The sequence below is a fragment of the Chironomus tepperi genome, unplaced genomic scaffold, assembly GCF_022539635.2.
Source record: "Chironomus tepperi strain 1889 unplaced genomic scaffold, CSIRO-AGI_Ctep_v1 contig_172, whole genome shotgun sequence".
Lineage (NCBI taxonomy): Eukaryota > Metazoa > Arthropoda > Insecta > Diptera > Chironomidae > Chironomus > Chironomus tepperi.
Genome location: NW_027226294.1, coordinates 661,859 through 680,133, shown reverse-complemented (window position 1 = coordinate 680,133; position 18,275 = coordinate 661,859). Strand labels below are relative to the sequence as shown.

Below are 18,275 nucleotides of genomic sequence, written 5' to 3'. Positions count from 1 at the left end.
ACAAAAGTGAATATATTCAGAGTATGCTCTATGGCTGTTAGGGAGCCTTCTTTTGTAGGCTATAGGCAATAATGTCATCAAAGATGTGGTTCTGATCCCACTTTAAACTGTAGGTCTATTGAATACAGCGGTCTGGCGCAAGTTAAACAATTATTAGCCACGAATCGCCCTAGCTCAGAACTGCATCTCAATGTTCTGAATAGCTTTTGATTCTTTTGATTAGACATCGTTACTTGTAAACTATCTGATTCTATCTGATCTTTTTAATAAATCTAAGGAAACTTTTTATCTAACCTGAGAAATGCATGAAACTTGAAATACCTGCATCCGAACATTATCTAAAAATATTATGATTTATTTGTTAAACAAGTTGAACAAGTACATTAAATTTATTGTTAATTCAAGTAACTTAATTATTTTCATTGAAGAACTTATCTCATAACATACAAAAAATGCAATCTGCTGTTCATCTCATTTGAGAATATTTAATTTTTTTAATATCAATAATAACATTTATTTTCCATTGAAATATTAATCATCCTAATTGTGTGTTAATTTAGTTCCGTTGCATATAATTTAATTTGGCTATTTTAAAATTATTCTCCAAACTAACTTTAACGGTCGTAAAAATTTCAAATCATCAACCGCCAAAAAAAATTCAAACAGTTAAGCGGGGCTCTGAACTAGATGTTTCCCTAAAAATAAATTAAGATTGGCATTTTTAAATAATTTAACTAAAAATACATATTGTAAAGAGTGTTTTACATTTTAATTATATTAATTAAGTGACAAACATGTCGATGGAATCGCCTGTAGTGAAGGAAGAGGAGACTAGATCAAGGCAGACAAGAAAAAACAAAAACAGTATTTTGTCGCTTACGCCAGAACAATTTTACAAAGATTTACTTAAATTTCATGAATCAAGAGGGTAAGTATCACAACAACTGCTTATTAAGCTTATTAGTGACAGTTAAAGTTAGATTTTGGATCTATTTCGATTGAATTTTCATTTTTTAACAAAGCATCCATTAGATCCAATTGCAAGATGCAACAACAAAAATTCTATGTTGTTTACTGGAAATTAATACAATACAGCAGTTTTTGCATAAAAATTATGATATTTTACATTGAAATAATTTTGTTATTATGATTTTAGAACGCCGATCGTGAAATTTCCTCGATTAGCCGGAAATGGCAAATTATCAGAAATTGATCTATACAAGCTATATGATCTTGTCATCAGTAGAGGAGGATGGATGAAAATAAACTCAAAAAATGAATGGGGTGATATAGAAAAGGAAATTGGATTTCCTGAAAAATGTGTCAACTCTGAATTAGCATTAAAGCATATCTACATCAGATATTTTGATAAATATGAACGATATAATTTTCTTGGAGAGGAAAAAGAAAGGATTGATGAAGACGAAGAGGAAAATCGACATAAAAGATGGTCCGCAAGAACACTTCATTCGATTCCACAATCCTACAATTATAATCATCATAATATATCTAATTCAATAAGAGAAACAAATAAGCTATCAACAAATTTATATCAATCATCAGAATATGATAAATTATCTATGGCACTTCTTTCGCCTCTACCGAATGAACAGGATTTTGCCATCAATGTTTTGACTTTAATGAGTAATGAATGTAAACAGACCTTGAGATTAGGAAGATGTCCACGTTTAATTGGCAATTTACTCGCTCATGCAGGATGCTATGAACATTTTAATTTGAGAGAAATGTTTCATGAATTTTACTCTACCGTTCGAGGACATTCACAAGAGAAATTCTGGAAAGATTTACTCAGCCATAAACCTGATTTATTTTATCTTGCTTACGAAGATACATTGAGTAATGAAGAAATCAGATCTCAAGATGATATGAATCAAATAGTTTATGGAACACATGAAGCACCATCAAAGGATGTCGAGGAATTTAGTTTCTTAGCATTGGGCAGAGGATTAGGCACGCAAGAATATATGGGTCAGAGAGTTCATCAAGTCACAACAATTATCAGAAATTTAAGTTTCTTTGAAGAAAATGGACCTTTATTGGCAAATGACAAAACTCTTCTGCGATTTCTTGTTATGCTTGCAAATTGTCGATGGAATAATCTTCATATGATGGCGTTAGATGTTCTTGGAAATATTGCACAGGAAATTACATTAAAAGATCCATTTTCGGACTTGACATCTCGTCATTTGTTTGGTTTGATTTGTGACGAAATTGAAGGAAGAGATAGAGGAACTATTGTTGGTGCGATGGAGATCTTAAGTAAACTTTGTGCTAAAGAAGATAATGAAGAATTCCTCTTGAAACATTTAAAGAAAGAGAATTATGATCAAGTTTGTACGTATTTGCTTGTTCCAGACATGATGCTCTTGGTTTATGCACTTGAATGTGTGTATTCATTAACGTCTCTTGGAGAAAAAGCATGTAATTCAATTGTTGATTTTCACGGAATGATTGAAACCTTAGTCTCAATGATTACACTTGAAGCTCAATCATTAGGTCCAGATTCTTGCATACAGATGAAAGTAGTTGAGACTGTTCCGACAAGACAAGTGTTTTATCCACCAGCACGTCCACAACATATGATGCCACAAAATGTAATTATTCAAAAAGGAAATATACCGGATCAGCAAAGATCTGTTTATCAATCACCTACGAAATTTGTTCAACCACAACAAATGCAGCCACAAGTACATCAATCTGATTCACAAGGAGAATTCCCAAATAAAGCGGATGTATTAATGAAACAAAAACAAGCACAAATGTTGCAGGAGAATGAACAATTTGCGCTTGCATGGATTAGAAATAATTTTGAATTGTCGCCAAGCTTAATGGTGAAAATTGAGGAGCATGACATGTACAGGATGTATTTAAATGCATGCACGAAAATTGGACGGAAAGGAGTTATATCACAAGTGCATTTCCCACGTTGTGTACGTTCAATATTTGGTGGAACTGTCGGACCGAATCCTGGAAATTCAACTGATCCCGAAAAGATACCTCAATATTATTGTGGAATCAAGCCTCGAGCAATGACTTTGCCGCAAATATCCAACGACGCTCAAAAGCCTGAAACTATTATTATTCATCCAGCAAACTCATCGCCTACAGTGAAGCAAGAAGTTAAAACAGAAGATTCATACTTAGTAGCTCAATTGAGCGGCAACAAGTCAGTGGCAGCAACTACATCAGCCGTAAGTCACTAAAATGTTAAGTCTAAATTTTATGATTAATTAATATTTATCTTTTAGGGACAATCGTTGTTACAACAGGCTTTGTCAACAAGTCAGGCTGCACAGCCATCCCAAAGTCCAATTACTACTACAAGTGCATCTATGGCAACTTCTGGAGGAACATCAACATCCTTAATAAAAAGTTTATTAGCTAATAAGGTAACAACTCCTAACAATGAGACTAACTCAACCGCAATTTGTACTACTACTACAATGAGCATGTCTTCAACTAGTGTGAATTCAACGAATGTCAATAGTTTGCATCAGGTAACATTCATACTAATCCTTACTAAAATATTAAAAATACTTTAAATTTTTGATTGTCTCTAAAGACTTCAATTATCGATTCAAATCGTGAGTGAACTATTTTTGTTTTCCATGAAGGAGAACTTCTTGTTTTGATTGAATAGCTTATGAATTAACGACTAAACCTCAATTTTTTACTGTAGTTATTGATACTAAAATATTCCTCAAAATTATTTATATTAATCAAAGTTCAAGAACATTTTTGTAGTGATTTATTTTTAGTAACATTTTTATGTTTTATGTTAATGCGCGTGTGTTATACAACTTATCCTTTAATCATTTAATAACCACATATCCTTATACCTTTTTTTGTATGATCAATAATATTAACATGTATATTTATAAATTCTAGGTTGCACAGAGACAACAAATAACGCAAAAACAAAAGCTTTTGACAGAACAATTGAATTCATCAGCAATTGCTAATCAAACAAATCAGCCACCGAAAATGGTCGTGGCTAATCAGCAACAAAATGTCATGAAAATTGGTCCATCGACTATAATAAAACCTGGTCCTTTGCCAACTAATAATGTCATAGCTAATGAGAATAAACCAGTAGTTGTAACCACTAATGATCCACCGCCGTTGGCTCCTTTAAGCACTCAAAGTAATAAGGCACCAACAATTGTTCAGACAATTTCTATCAATCCAAACAGCCAAGAGAAAGTTCTTGTATCTCAAAAGTTGACAGCAAATAAGATGCTTGTTGATTTGCTTGATAAAAAAGGAACAGAACCACCTCATGTTTTTGGAGGTACAACAATTAAAAGAAAGGCAGAAACGGAATCTGATGTTCCAACAAAAAAACAAGACATTGAAACTCAACGTCCAGAACAAATTGTTTCTCCATCTCCCAAAGCCGCTGATTTATATGGTAAGTTTGGTGATCATACATATTAGTATTGCTTCCTAATCATGCCTTAAAAATAAGCTTGACAATGAATATCGAACTATATTTTATATTTTAGCAAAATTAGCAGGATCAATACTAGAAGATGAAGATGAAGATGAATTGGACGAAATAGAAAAATCAGTTCCGGCAAAAATAATTGAGAAGAAAATAATTGAAATGAAGCCACAAGCTAATCAGATAATCGGTACGACACAAGTCCAACGCCAAATTATCATGGGACCGAATAATCAAGTTATCTTATCGCCAAATAACACACATCAAACGACAGCTACAATAAAAACCGATTCAGGTATACAAACTGTTCCAATAATACTACAGAATAACGCAATACAAGGAATTCCAGCTCCTACAATTATTCAACAACCTGCTCCAACGCAATATATATTAGGTAATTATTTGTTTAATAGTTTATGGACATGCTATGCATGATAACTTAAAAATTTCTTTTTTATTGATTAAATTTTTACAATTTCAGCGACTAATCAACAGGGACAAACGTATGTCGTTGCTCAACAGCCAATGTCACAGCCACAAATGCCTCAAACGGTATTGCTAGCACAAACTCCTGGACAAACTGGAGCACAAGGCAAGACAATTATAATTCTTCAACAGCCACAAGGACAACAAATTCAAGTCCAACCTGGTCAACAACAGAAGATTATAATGACACCAAGTGGACAACAAGTTATCTATTCATCTCCTGTCCAAAGGCAAGTTATTGGTCAGCCAATAATTCAAACACTTCCTCAACAATCAACTGCTAATACAATAATTCAAAATACGGCTACAAATACACAAGGGCGTAAAATTGTAATCACAAATGTTGATGGAACTGCTCAAGGAGGAACTAAAATTATGCAACAAACACCAACAAAAATTGTCCAGCATACAACATCAGCTGGAACCTCTCAGCAAACATTACAAGCTATTGCTCAAGGACAAAACATTATCGTACAAAAGGGTCAGAAATTCCAAATTGGAAGTACTCAAATTTCTCAAGTAATGACACCAACTCAACAGCAAGTCCAACAGTCTCAACAATTACAGATTCAAGCAGCTACTCAACAAATTCATATGCAACAAGGATCAAATCAACAAATTCATATCCAGCAAGCAAATAAACAAATACAAATCCAGCAATCAAGTCAACAAAATCCAGTAACACAAACTGTCCAAATTCAATCACAATCTAATGTTATGGCTACTTCAAAAATTGTTCAAAAAATTGAACCGAATCCACCTGCAATCCAACAAAAAGAAAATATTGAGATCAAGAAAGATGAACATGCAGAAAGCTTTACATCCGCTGTTAATCAACAGGAATCATCTCAAATTAAGGTTGAAAATACAGATAGTAATGAGTCACAACAAGGAGCAATGATAAAAATGGAAGAAACGTCTGAAACACAAAAGGATAAGACACCGTCATCTTCAGGATCTTCATCACCGTCACCAAATCAAAATAAGCAGACAATTTCTATTCAAATTCCAGTTCCACAATCACAACTCGTCGGAGCTAATGCTCAGCAATATACGATAAAAATAATACCATCAATGGATACGTCTATCAAAGTTAAGGATGAAGATGTTGAACCCAGTTGGCTTTACATTTGTGACTGGCGTGGATGTCCAAAGAAGAAGTTCAATTCTGCAAATGAAGTGTATTTACATGCATGCAGTGTTCATTGTCCATCACTGGATTCAAATCCAGATTTGTAAGTCATACATATATAAATATAAAGCTATAAATTAATTAAAAATATCATTTAAGGTACTGTCAATGGGGAGGTGGAAATAGCTTGTGTGACAACCTTCCAAGAAAGCGGTTCTCATTAATGACGCATATCCTTGATCGTCATTGTACAGCAGATGCATTTAAATTAGCCGCTCAAAAGAGAGTAAGTAATGAATTCATTAAGTTTTAGATATATCCTATAAAATTCTTCATTTATAGATTGCCAACTTAGAAAGTGGACAGCAGCCAACTACTCCCAAACAACCTTATCCAGTGACTTTATATCGACAACCCAACGCACAATTACCAAATGATAATCAATCGAATCTTGCAAATGGACCTACAAACATTCAAAATGCTGGTGTTGCTGCTATGCAGGCAATCAAGAGACATTCGATTGATTTTATTCATTTAAAAGACGTTTCTGTAAGTCTGCATACCTTATATGTGCTTCATATGAATTTGTTTTCAATTTATAATTTTACAATTACAGCTCCAAGATGAGACAGAAGGAACAGTCACAAAAAGTATTCGTTTAACAGCAGCATTGATTCTAAGAAATCTAGCAACTTACAGTAGCACGGCAAAAAGGTACACAGGAATTCTTATCTTTTAAAACTCAAATTTCTCAAACAGCAAATTTATCTCATTTTAGAGCATTGCGTTATCATGAATCTCATTTGTCACAAATTGCCCTTAGTAACTTGGAATCGAATCGTGTGATTGCACAGGTTCTTTATGAATGCACGAGGACGGAAATTTCACCCTTTGCTAGGCCTTAAGAATTTAATTCAAATGACTATTGTAGTTTTAAACAATATGACTAAGAAATAAAATTAATTAATTAATCAAAAATGATGTTAAGGTTTTGTAGATCATCGTAACTATCAGAAAAGTAGGCGTGTGCTCTTAACACGCTTAATTTTCAACTTGATCGCCCTTAAAATCAATCTTTTCACTTAAAAGATAGTGTTTTTGCGTAAATTGTTATCTCAAGTACTTGATGCTATCAAAGGAACTGATTTGATTTTCCCTGAAAAGATTTATGTGCTGTAAAAAATTAATCTAGTTTAATTAATCAATAAAGAAGTCGAAAATTTTTAAACTTAAAATTTATGGTTTTTTATTTTAATTAACTTCTTGTTTGTGTGTATGTGTTTCAATGTGTGTGTATTTGTGTGTAAGTTTGTTTCTTTTTTTTCACAAAAGGTTTAAACAATTCATTTTAGCATTTTGTGATCATCACATCAAAACTTGATACTGAGATGAAGAGAAAAAGGACCATATTACTTTTCAATTCAATTGTTTTTTATCAATAATTTAAATTAAACAAGAATTTAAAGATCACTGATGAAATTTTGATCGCCACAAATGCTGACGAGACATGAGATGTTAATAATTATAGTAAGTAGTGTGTACGAAGTGTAATGAAGTTTTGAGAATTGTTGTTATTAGCTACACACTCTTTACAATGATTTTTCAATCTTGATGATTTCAGTGATGCCATCGTACATTTCCTTAACAGCTTGGAATTCAGTCAAGCCCATACGTCTCTTATTTGAAATATCATAAATGCCACCTTCAGCTTCTGTGTGTTCACCACGTGTTCCTCTAACTTGCAAGTTGTATTTGGAAGCAACTTCTTCGAGACGAGCCTTGTTGGCAGCCAATTTTGGAACCTTAATGTGTACTGATGCACGGATTGTTGTTCCCAAGTTGGTTGGGCAGAATGTAAGCTATAGAATAAGAATGTATGCAATTTAGTCATAACATGTCATGTGATATGAAATAAGAAACTTACGAATCCCAAGCGGTCATTGTGGCTGAATGGAATACGTTTTTCGATGTCATTAACGGCTGTTGTCAAGCGACGGAAAACTTCACCAAGATTGCCACCCATTTGCATGGAGATGATACGTAAGTGATCTTCTTCATTGCACCAGATGAGGACTGTAAAAGGAAGTCATAACATAAGTTTAAAAATCATCAAAAATAACGTCAGTGCAATGAACTTACAAGTCTTGGCATCATTGTGGTAGATTCCTCTTCCTGATGGCCAGAAGCGGCAAGCGTTGGCAGCTTGTAAGAAACGGTCACCTTCTTTGAACAAGAAATGATCATCAATGAGTTGTTGTTGGACTGATTTTTCCATTCCAGTCAATGGGTAGAATTTGCCCTTCAACTCTCCTTCTAAGCCAGCCAATGTGGTTGAAACCTTTTGTTCCATTTCCTTGTATTGGGCTTCTGTCAAACTGTAAAGAGATAATAAAAGTGGTTCATAAAGATAAGGAACAATTAAGGTTTATCATAAGTAAATATTTACCATGGGTTGAATGGATATCCTTCCATTGAGCGACCGCAACGGACACGTGTTGATACTACAAATTCACCAGTTGGATCCAAATCACCGAAAACGCTGACATCACCGAAGTCCTTTGCTGGGTGCTTGTCGGTCTTCTTGAATCCACCATGGTAGTCTAAATTAGTCATAATGTCAATTAGTAACTTAATCACATGATCATATTATTTAATTTTACCTTCAATGATTGGGTCGAACAAGTCAGCGAATGTGGTATAGGCTTCAGCATCTGGGGCGTAAATTCCGACTCCTGAATCGTGATTTTCATATCCAGATTGGATGACATCGAGCAATGTTGATCCGAAGGTTGGTGTCTTCTTGTTCTTAAGAGCATCAAAGACTTCCTTGGTCAAGTACTTCTTGAGTAATGACTTTGAGTCAGAAGCTTGGAGCTTAGCGAAGCCGGCTTCTAATTTTTCAAGTACTGCAGCATCAACCATATCGGATTTGTTCCTATAAAAAATAACACAAAAATTTATATTAATACATTTAATCTTCCCAGAGAGTGCACGAAGCATGACAGTAAAGAGAATATTTTTTATTCAGCACAAAACTTTCACTTTGTTTACTCGGAAAGCTGTGCGAAAAATTAAAAACAGAACAAACCTAATGAAGTAATCAATTGGAATGAAAAAAAGTACAAAATTTATAAAAATAGAACATATTATAAAACGAAAAATAACAGCTGAGATTGCTGACCACCTCAGCCTCCGCATAATGGAGACGTGCCAAATTAAAAAAATAACTAACTTCTAATATTACAGACCGACAACAATGCCAATGAAAAGTTTCAACACTCCATAAAGTTACAGACTTTTGAAAGTTTTTTTTACTTCCATCTGCTTACGTGTATGGATGTTTTGCCAACATTCGATCGACTTATCAACATCAATCGATCGTTGTGTTTGTGACATTGAAATATTATCCGATGGGAAAAAAAAGTCTGTACTTAATTGAAAACAACTAACTCTCGCATCGATGGAAATATAATAAAAGAATTGCCATTTTTATCAGTTGGCAACAAAAAGAGACCAAGAAATTCATTTTTTCGCGTGTGCAACTTGTGTCAATATTTACTTTAAAAGAAAGAAAAACATCAAAATAAAGACAGTCACTAGCAATATTATAAACTTTATAAATATGCCAACTCAGCTCTTAGTATGACAGAAATAAATTAAAGTTCTTCTTTATATACCCTTCCATTTTTTCTCAAAAAGCAACAACAACAATGTATGCCTTCTCTGTTATGCAATAGAAAGTAGCGAGGAAATTTATTGCAATACACAAATATCGTAAATATCCTCGACTGTGATTCTGATGGACTGAATCTCTTATCTCACACTTTTCATACACAATGTGTACAATTTTTTCGTCAACACTTTATATGAAGTCGCTCACGTAGGCTAGGATTTTTGTGATAATTGTCATTATCTGACTCATTTTTTATGGACATTTTATCCATACATAGCTCAAAGTCGATAACTATGGAATTTTGCATGGTGTGCTTCATGTCATGTAAGTACAAAATTAGTCATTTTGCATTCTGAGCTGGATTTGCTATCACCTTAGCAATTTACATGCTATTGCACAATTCTAGTAGTTCAAACTACATTTTTATGGATATATTCAACAGAACTTCTTATATTCTTTCATTCCATCTCACTGGACTGTATTAAAACTGCTTGTTATTATGAAAAGCAAATGCTTCTGAGTCTAACTTAGAAGCTGCCTTTTTCACACAGTGGTCCTTTACAACCGAATGACAAGCAAGTCCTCAAAAAACAATATTTCAACTTTTTTGCACACAATCGAGTCATTGTATACAAGCAGATTAGAAGTGAAGCATTGGTGATTATTATTCTTTTTTGGAGGAACAATATAATCATGCGTTCAATGCTTCTTTCATGGAAAAAAACACCGACCGACAAGATTTTTCTCTCATTTTCGCTCAAAAATAACACACAACTAAAGTGAGAATCTCTCCAACAACGGCACAGAAGCAGAAAATTCATCCGTTACCCACTCCTTTGTCATCAGGAAGAAGAAAAAAAAAAAGCTTTTTAATATCAAAAGAAGGTTGTAGAAATTTGTGTGGAAAGGATGTAAACGAGGGAGGAGAGGGGGACATAGAAAAAGAGAAAAAAAATATGTATATATATATACTTTACACACCCTTCATTTTCGGCGACCGTTTTGTCTTTCGAAGTACATCCACCCATTTTTTCGATTCAATAATTGAAAATTTATGATAATTTTAAGTTAATGAAAAATTCTTTGTGTCTAGTTTCTTATTTTTCGATGGCCGAAATTCTACACCTTAAATTTCTTCTTATCCTTTTCTACTGTTTTGTGCGCTTAAGTTTCAATGCTATACATTTGAAGATTCCTAAGAATTTATTTTATTTTTTTGTTCCTGAGCTCCGGAGTCTCTCTCTAAAAATCACTAAACCGCACTAAATTTATCAAAATCTTCCTGGAAAATGTTCTTTGGTTCTTTAATTATTAAATCACAATTTTTTTCTTTGTCGTTGAACACTTAAAAAGTACGTAAATCTCAACTTTCTTCCTTTATCTCTAAAAAAAATTTTCTTTTTTTTTTGTGAAACTTCCCCGGTTTTGCAATGGCGAATAATCTCAAATTTTTCTATCGTGTAGAATTTTTTTTCACTATTTTTTCAATTCCTTTAATTCCTTTCAAATGTAAAAATAATTGTTAGGATGTATCTTGCGCGTAGTAAATGTACAAAAAGATTGTTTAATAAATTTAATATTATGCTTGACTCCGGCGGCGGGAATCTTAGAGGGACGTTGAAAAGGATCTTTAAAATTCGAATCAAAGCGACAAACTGACAAAGGGAAAGCCAAAAAAATCCGAACAGTAGCGTATAATTTTTTTTGAAGCGTTCACCCGGATTTCATACACACATAAATGATACACATCCACATACATTCATATGGATGACGAAGCGAAGCGCACAGAAAAAGGACATAAAACATAGACTATGTTACCCCAACAACAACAATAACATAATGTTAAGTATTTTGCACCCTCTTCGGATTTTTTTTTATTCTCTTCCTTTCTCTCTCTCGTTTGTTTGTTTTTGAGACTATAACGGTAATAAATTTTCAACACCAATACAATGCCATCTCCTCATCTGGATATCTTCCATCTCCTTCTTTCCAATTTCCTCTTTATTTTTTTTTCATCACAATATACGAACGACGACAGTTATGGTGGTAAAGGACAAGATACTTGTGGATGTAATATTGGAAAAAATAAACGAACGTCAGAAGCAATTTTACTTCCTTTTTCTTCTTGATCCTGCGTAGTAATTGACGAATTGATACCCGAACGAACATAAGCTTTGTTTATAAGCTTTGATTTCAACAACAATCATTTCTTCCCTACTATCTCGTACAATGATCGAATGACATGGTAATGTAGAGCAATAAAATGAATTTCTTTTCTTTTCTTTGATTTCCATCCAAGAAATTGTTTGTTGACATGCAATTTGTAAACAAGGTATAAGGAAGTATTTTTGTCTATACTATTAAGATAGAAGAAGATAATTGTCAAACTTTTATTGCTTCGTGAATTATGTGAAAGGAGTTTATGCAATAATAAACTGTTGAATAATAAAAAGGACTATTTGCATATTCCGTCATAAACAAGGATCTTATGATTTTAACATGAAGCACAGCTGTGGACGTCATTTGGCAGTCAAAATCTTTTCAGAGTTCCCAAAATTAAATTAAATTTCCGTTCTACAAACTTCTTCGTGTATCGTGGGAAATGCCTTCATGTTAATTCAGTTTCGTGTTAAATAACATGAAAATTACTAGCAGTATTGTCTGCTACCAAATCAAAACAGACGTGAATGCTTCCTTTACTAACTTTTCGTTAAATTAAATAAATAAGTTTTGTTATTCGAAAAAAGAAAGAATTAAAAACACAAGAAATATGTTCATGTGATCAAAAAAATATCACACGGGTGCGTATAAATATAGAAACAGATAACTTTGTAGTACATCCATCCAAGAGATACATTCAGCTCATGTCGTTTCATCTTGATCATTTAGAGTGCATTCACTTTTATAATTATTTATGCATAACGAATTGAAAGATGAAGAATTGTCTAAAAATAGAAGTGAAATTGAAGAACTAGAAGCTGTAGCTGCTATGTCAGTCAACTTTTCAATCATCACAAAACATATGAAGTTTGGCAGGTGATTTAATGAGATTTATTTTTTTGGCAAACTAATAATCTGTCAACTAAGGAAGTTGCACAATATTTAGTCAATTTACAGTAGAAGTAATGACGCTAGAGAGATAAAAAACCTCGAATGATGCCAACGTCAAAGTCGTTCATTTTTCACATTTTCAAGATCAAGAGGAACAAAATCTTTTCTCTTCTTACATTTTTCTATTTAGACGATTTTTATTACAAAAAGGCAGTTTCGCAAGAAAAATTGGCATACGCTTATTCAAATCTTTCGAACGGTCGTTCACAGCTTCTTTTCCTAACTGTATTGGCATGAAATAAATAATAAAAGAGTACTTTTTACTGCCAATCATGATCATTGCCCTGTTGAAATATGTTTAAAACATATTAAATAAAGACTGCAATTTTCATAACTCAATTACAGAACACGAGTAGCTTTCATACTTTACAGCCTTTTTTAATTTCACATTTTAATTACTCAATGGCGAGAAAAATATCTTTTGAGACGGGAAGGTAGTCTCGACTTAAATATTATTTGTCGTAAAATTATTTCATTAGATTTATTTCACAAAAGAAGCTCGAGTGGGAAAAAAAGAAAAATTCGAGATAATTCAAGTTGACTGAGCGTTGATGGGGAAAATTGTAGTGAAGCTGTATGTGCCGGCTAGTTCTTCCTCTATATTATGAAGATTTTTTTGTTTATTTCATAAAAACACTTTTAATCATTCAAAAAATGTGTTTTTTCTTTCTTTTTTTCTAGCTGTTTATGAAGCTTCTTCCCCGGATGATGAGACTGAGCGAGTTTAAAAATAAAAAAAGTTATTACATTGGGGATAATTTTTTCTTGTGTTTTAAATCAAAGGAATGTCTTCATGTCTTCCTCTACTTTAGTATAAAAAAATATGAAATTTTATTGTTAATTGCATTCTGCTGCTTTATTATAATCTTTATATCAAGCAGTGTTCATGCAATTTGCAAGTCAAAACAGATGCAGGCTGTAGGCATCATTAATAGATAATTTTTTTCAATTTAAGTCTTCAAATGCATTTCTCGTTTCAATTAGTTTCGCAATTTATGAGGGTATGGATCAGTAGTTCTCAATCTTTGTGAAAATCACAGAACAAATTGTACTGTAAAATGCTTTTAAATTGTCTGAATTCTGAATGTATCGCGATAAAAAAGGTTTGAAATACTATTATAGACATAACTGACACAACATTCTAGAAGCAAAAAATATATTATGCAATCTTTAGAGGGAAAAAGACGCTGTACTGACAGATTATTAATTTTCCCATAAATCACAATGATGATATGAATAAAACTCCATTTTCAAGCATTTTCACTACATTTAGCAATTTGAACATAATTCTTTAGACTTACTGTCCTCTACTTAATCAGTGAAAAATGAGAGACTTGGTGACTAGCTTATGAAAAAGTCAATTTGTGTATGATTTTTCCAGAAAAAAAACCATTATATAAAGCGTACAACCCATTAAAAAATCAAAAGTATTCTGCCTGACTGATCATGATTGATCATAATATGAAAATGGAAATGGGATTGAAAAAATTATCACCAACAAATTCGCAATAATAAATCATCGAAATTATATCAATTAGCAAAAAAAAGATCATTTTCAGAAACAAGCGTTCTGCCTTCTTTTTTCGGATCTCTAACTTATTTTTAAAAATTCTTTACCAGGGCTTTGTTTTATTTGTATTTCAGATTAAATATAAAAAGCCTCTCGTTTTCATTATTTTATTTTACACAATAGACGTGCATATCCAATTAACATCAATTACAGCAGAGGCTTGTTTCAACATATATACTCAACTATATATTTCTGATTCTTAATTGTATTTATTTGTTCTATATGTGTGCTGTATAGATATTTTCTATATATATGCTGTAATTGTAATAAACATTCACAAAGTTAACGGTGTGTGCGCTGATGATCATGATGATTGTACCGGCTTTTTGTGCCGGTTATTTTTGTTAAGATATGAATATTTGTGTAATTTTATATTTTATTTCTCAATTAGTTGTGGCGAACAATTTCAAATGAATCATGTCTAGCTACTTTATGCATTAATCACTTCATGTACATATTCACATTACTTTTATTTAAAGTACAGAATCAACGGAAATATTCAATTGTCTGTCATTTGATCGTATACATTTATAAAAGACAATGTAGATGTGTACATTATGGCTCTATTCAGTTGATGTGGGTATTCTTTTTTTACAAGTACACTCATAGATGTAATGAAGTTTAATCATTTTTGCACAAGTGATAAAGAAGCAATTACAATTTATATAGTACGTCATCTATACGAAAGCGCATTAATGTATTTCTCACGTGAGCGCAATTGAAAATTCTCAAAATTACATAATCTTTATGGAAAAATTGTGATAACATAGAAATATATTGATTAATTAAGATAAATTGAATAAGTGACCTTCGTGGAGTGAGACACGAGCCTCTCTTAAAATAGTTGAGGACCACATAATAATGCTTCTTTTTAAATGCATTAAAAATAAAATATATCACTGATAAACTTTTGCCAAATTGGAGAATAAAATAAAATATTATGAAATATCATAACACGTGTTTAAAAATATATATATTTTAAATTCCTACTACCACAATTGCATAAGAGACTTATTCCCGAAAAAATAAAAAATAAATTTTAATCCCAACAATAGTCTGACTCACAAATTGAGAATATTGCAAAAAGTTCTTTGACTCTTTTTTGTACATCGCGAAATACAGCACAAAAGGTAGATTGTAATAGCAGGAAAAAAAAGAAATGCTTAACTTTCCGGTACTTGTGGTTATTTCTGTTCCCTATTTTTCAAGTTCATATAAAAATCAATAATTTTTCTGTTCTATGTAAATATTTAGAACCGACCTTCAAGCACATATTAATCGATTATTTGTATTATGTGATTTGATAATGTGCTATACCCTTCTCTTAATTACATTATCCATTTGATTGACTTTCGTTCTAGTTTATCATAATATTTATCGATCGATGGAGAAAATTTATTCAGGAATACCACACATCAACTTACGTAACCGGTAAATGAGAAAAACTGGGAAAATTATTTTCAAATTTTTATCAAAATTCTCACAGAATAAATTATAAAATATCACAATATACTTTTAATTCTCTTTACTGATCAGTTAATATTCTTGAGGTATCTGTTTCTCACCTTAGTAAATTTGCACTTAAAGAGAGTATCAACCGAATGTGACTTTTCACAAACTGTTTTTGAAACAGAATTGCTCGAGAACGGTGCCTTTTATATTGTGGAAATGATTCAAAAAAATGATTTTCGCCTGTATATGTGTGTAAAGAAGAAACGGAGAACCAAAAGCACTAACAAAAAGTATGTATATGTGAGAGAGACTCTCGATATATTGTACATACGTTTTATTTCAAGCGATAACTGCTTTTGTGCTAGCCAATTTTTTTCTCTTCCTCAATATTTCTCATTTTAGGAAAGGAATATTTTGGAGCTGATTATGGATAAAATAATGAAAACCTGTCAGTAAAGGTTTATGATAAAATGCAATAAATTATTTATCAATAATTGTCAATCATTAACAATACATTCATACACAACAGAAAATTCGATCGATCTTTTTCTTACTTTCTGACCCGAGAAAGATTTTCTTTTCCCTTTTTCGCATACAAATAACAATTTTTCCTTTCGTCGTTTGGCACTAACAGTACTTAATGAATATGATAAAAATAACAATTAGGCATCAACAACTGTTTAATGACGTATGGTCAAATTATCATTTCTTAACTTTCACACATGCCACTCAAATAATAATTTCTCGAAGACGAAGTGAGGAAAACAGCTTTAGATTTGTCACGGGATTTTTAAGATGAAAAATAGCGAAAACTTATGCAATAAAAAAATATATATTAAAATACTGCACTCACCAAATTTCTTTAATGAGTAGAGAAGTATACCATAAACCGAACATTTTTCTAGGATGTTGACGAAAGAGAACCTATACAATATACAGAATTTGATATTAAGTAAAGTTTACTTCTGCATTAATAATTACACAAAGTAATTAAATAATATCAAACATAATGTTAAGTATTTTATTTGAATGATAATATTTAAGAAGATAATTCAAAAGTTTATTGAGAAGATAATTCATAAATTGCAGTATAAAGACAAGGAAATTATAATTATATAGGTGGGTAATAAAATGGATGAGGAATGCACATGCAATTATATAAATCAAGCTTTGGTAATATAAGCAAGCTTTTAAAAGCTCTAAACTATACGATCTGAATAATAATAAAATGAAGATATTAACACATTCAATAAATTTGATATACATTCATTCATATTCACTTCCAAATCATCAATTTACTCATTCAATTCATTTCAATTATTCTTTTTTTCTATGTCAATTGGAATCGATTCTATTATGAAATCAATTAAAATTAAAGATTTATGAAAAAGCATACTACGTACATGTTATGATTTTTTTCAAGCGACATGCTCCTATCATTAATTATGCTTCCTTAAAAATTCATGCAACTGTAACCATTGAAATCGATTGCGTAATGAAAGAAATATAGGTAAATAAATATAATTCTTTTCTGGATTATGATTTAGGTATGTGTGTGTGTGTTATAAACTAATATAAGAATAATTCTGTTGTTATGCTAGAAAGATTTGCGAGCTTTAGCCAAAAATTATGCAATGATATTGTGCGACTTGAAAATAATGTGAATTCACTTACCTGACACTTGTGAATGATAATCTTGCCGAAATTGTGTATTGTACTTAAAGACCGTTTATCAGCAATCGATTTTTTCACGAATTTATCTTTTCGCAAAAAAAAACTTTTCTGGATGTGTGTTAAAGTCCAACAATATCAACAAGTTTCTGTGATAAATTATAGTATATTTATGCAAGAATTAGTAGATTACTCTATGTCTTTTAATGATTTTATAAAAATATTATTAATCGAGTTAGATTTTATGAAAAATTAATGCATTAAATTTATCCTTTCAAGAAAATTATGACAATTGCTTTTTTAGGGTTAATTATCAAGTTTTGTCATGTTAATTTTGCAATTTATAGCCGGCTTTTTTTGTTTTCTCAGAATTTTAATGAATTAAACTACTCACCTTAACAATTATTATTAATTCCTCACAATTTAATTCAATGACAATGTTATATTAAGCTTGAAAATACTGGAATGAAGTTCATGCACAATTTGAAAACCTTACAAATGCCTACTGTTTTACTGCAAAAATCATGCTAAAACAAGTAATAATGTATGATTTTTTAGATTATAAAACGCATTTCCCACACCTTTTTTTACTCCTTTAAACTCTTTTATCCTATGCCTTATTGTTTTAAATTATTTTAAGAATTTCTTCAAATAGAAAATCAAGTAAGCAAAGAGATTTTCCATTCAATAAAAAAGATTTTTTGGCACGTTTATG

General features: G+C 31.7%; 2 protein-coding genes across 7 annotated transcripts; one reads left to right on the top strand and one right to left on the bottom strand.

The window, feature by feature from the left end:
* Nucleotides 1–665: 665 nt before the first annotated feature.
* Bap170 (Brahma associated protein 170kD) lies at nt 666–7,064 on the top strand. Of its 3 annotated transcripts, XM_070638337.1 has the most exons (11): nt 666–928; nt 1,157–3,212; nt 3,270–3,518; nt 3,910–4,432; nt 4,527–4,760; nt 4,815–4,859; nt 4,947–6,186; nt 6,243–6,369; nt 6,426–6,632; nt 6,700–6,797; nt 6,862–7,064. In XM_070638337.1, the coding sequence occupies exons 1-11, from the start codon at nt 795–797 to the stop codon at nt 6,986–6,988; spliced, it is 5,040 nt and encodes a 1,679-aa protein (XP_070494438.1). In that variant the 5' UTR covers nt 666–794; the 3' UTR covers nt 6,989–7,064. The 3 variants fall into 3 exon arrangements, with proteins under 3 accessions (XP_070494438.1, XP_070494439.1, XP_070494437.1); XM_070638338.1 differs by having other exon boundaries at nt 3,270–3,410; nt 4,527–4,859; XM_070638336.1 differs by having other exon boundaries at nt 4,527–4,859.
* Nucleotides 7,065–7,303: 239 nt separating this feature from the next.
* Argk1 (Arginine kinase 1) lies at nt 7,304–16,801 on the bottom strand. Of its 4 annotated transcripts, none has more exons than XM_070638342.1 (6): nt 16,743–16,801; nt 8,744–9,018; nt 8,530–8,683; nt 8,223–8,458; nt 8,008–8,156; nt 7,304–7,942 (listed from the first exon to the last, which is right to left on the bottom strand). In XM_070638342.1, exons 1-6 carry the CDS (start codon nt 16,784–16,786, stop codon nt 7,673–7,675), a joined length of 1,128 nt encoding a protein of 375 aa, XP_070494443.1. In that variant the 5' UTR covers nt 16,787–16,801; the 3' UTR covers nt 7,304–7,672. The 4 variants fall into 4 exon arrangements, with proteins under 4 accessions (XP_070494443.1, XP_070494444.1, XP_070494442.1 ...); XM_070638343.1 differs by lacking the exon at nt 16,743–16,801 and adding an exon at nt 16,003–16,146; XM_070638341.1 differs by lacking the exon at nt 16,743–16,801 and adding an exon at nt 10,738–10,799.
* Nucleotides 16,802–18,275: the final 1,474 nt, after the last annotated feature.

Excerpts from the sequence above, each read along its gene's own strand:
- Bap170 (XM_070638336.1), top strand. The coding sequence starts at position 795 with ATGTCGATGGAATCGCCTGTAGTGAAGGAAGAGGAGACTAGATCAAGG. Across the intron at positions 3,519-3,909 it reads ATGTCAATAGTTTGCATCAG|GTTGCACAGAGACAACAAAT; the intron begins GTAACATTCATA and ends TATAAATTCTAG. Across the intron at positions 6,798-6,861 it reads TACAGTAGCACGGCAAAAAG|AGCATTGCGTTATCATGAAT; the intron begins GTACACAGGAAT and ends ATCTCATTTTAG.
- Argk1 (XM_070638339.1), bottom strand. The coding sequence starts at position 9,281 with ATGCGGAGGCTGAGGTGGTCAGCAATCTCAGCTGTTATTTTTCGTTTT. Across the intron at positions 9,019-9,171 it reads CCAATTGATTACTTCATTAG|GAACAAATCCGATATGGTTG; the intron begins GTTTGTTCTGTT and ends TATTTTTTATAG. Across the intron at positions 7,943-8,007 it reads ACAATGACCGCTTGGGATTC|CTTACATTCTGCCCAACCAA; the intron begins GTAAGTTTCTTA and ends CTTATTCTATAG.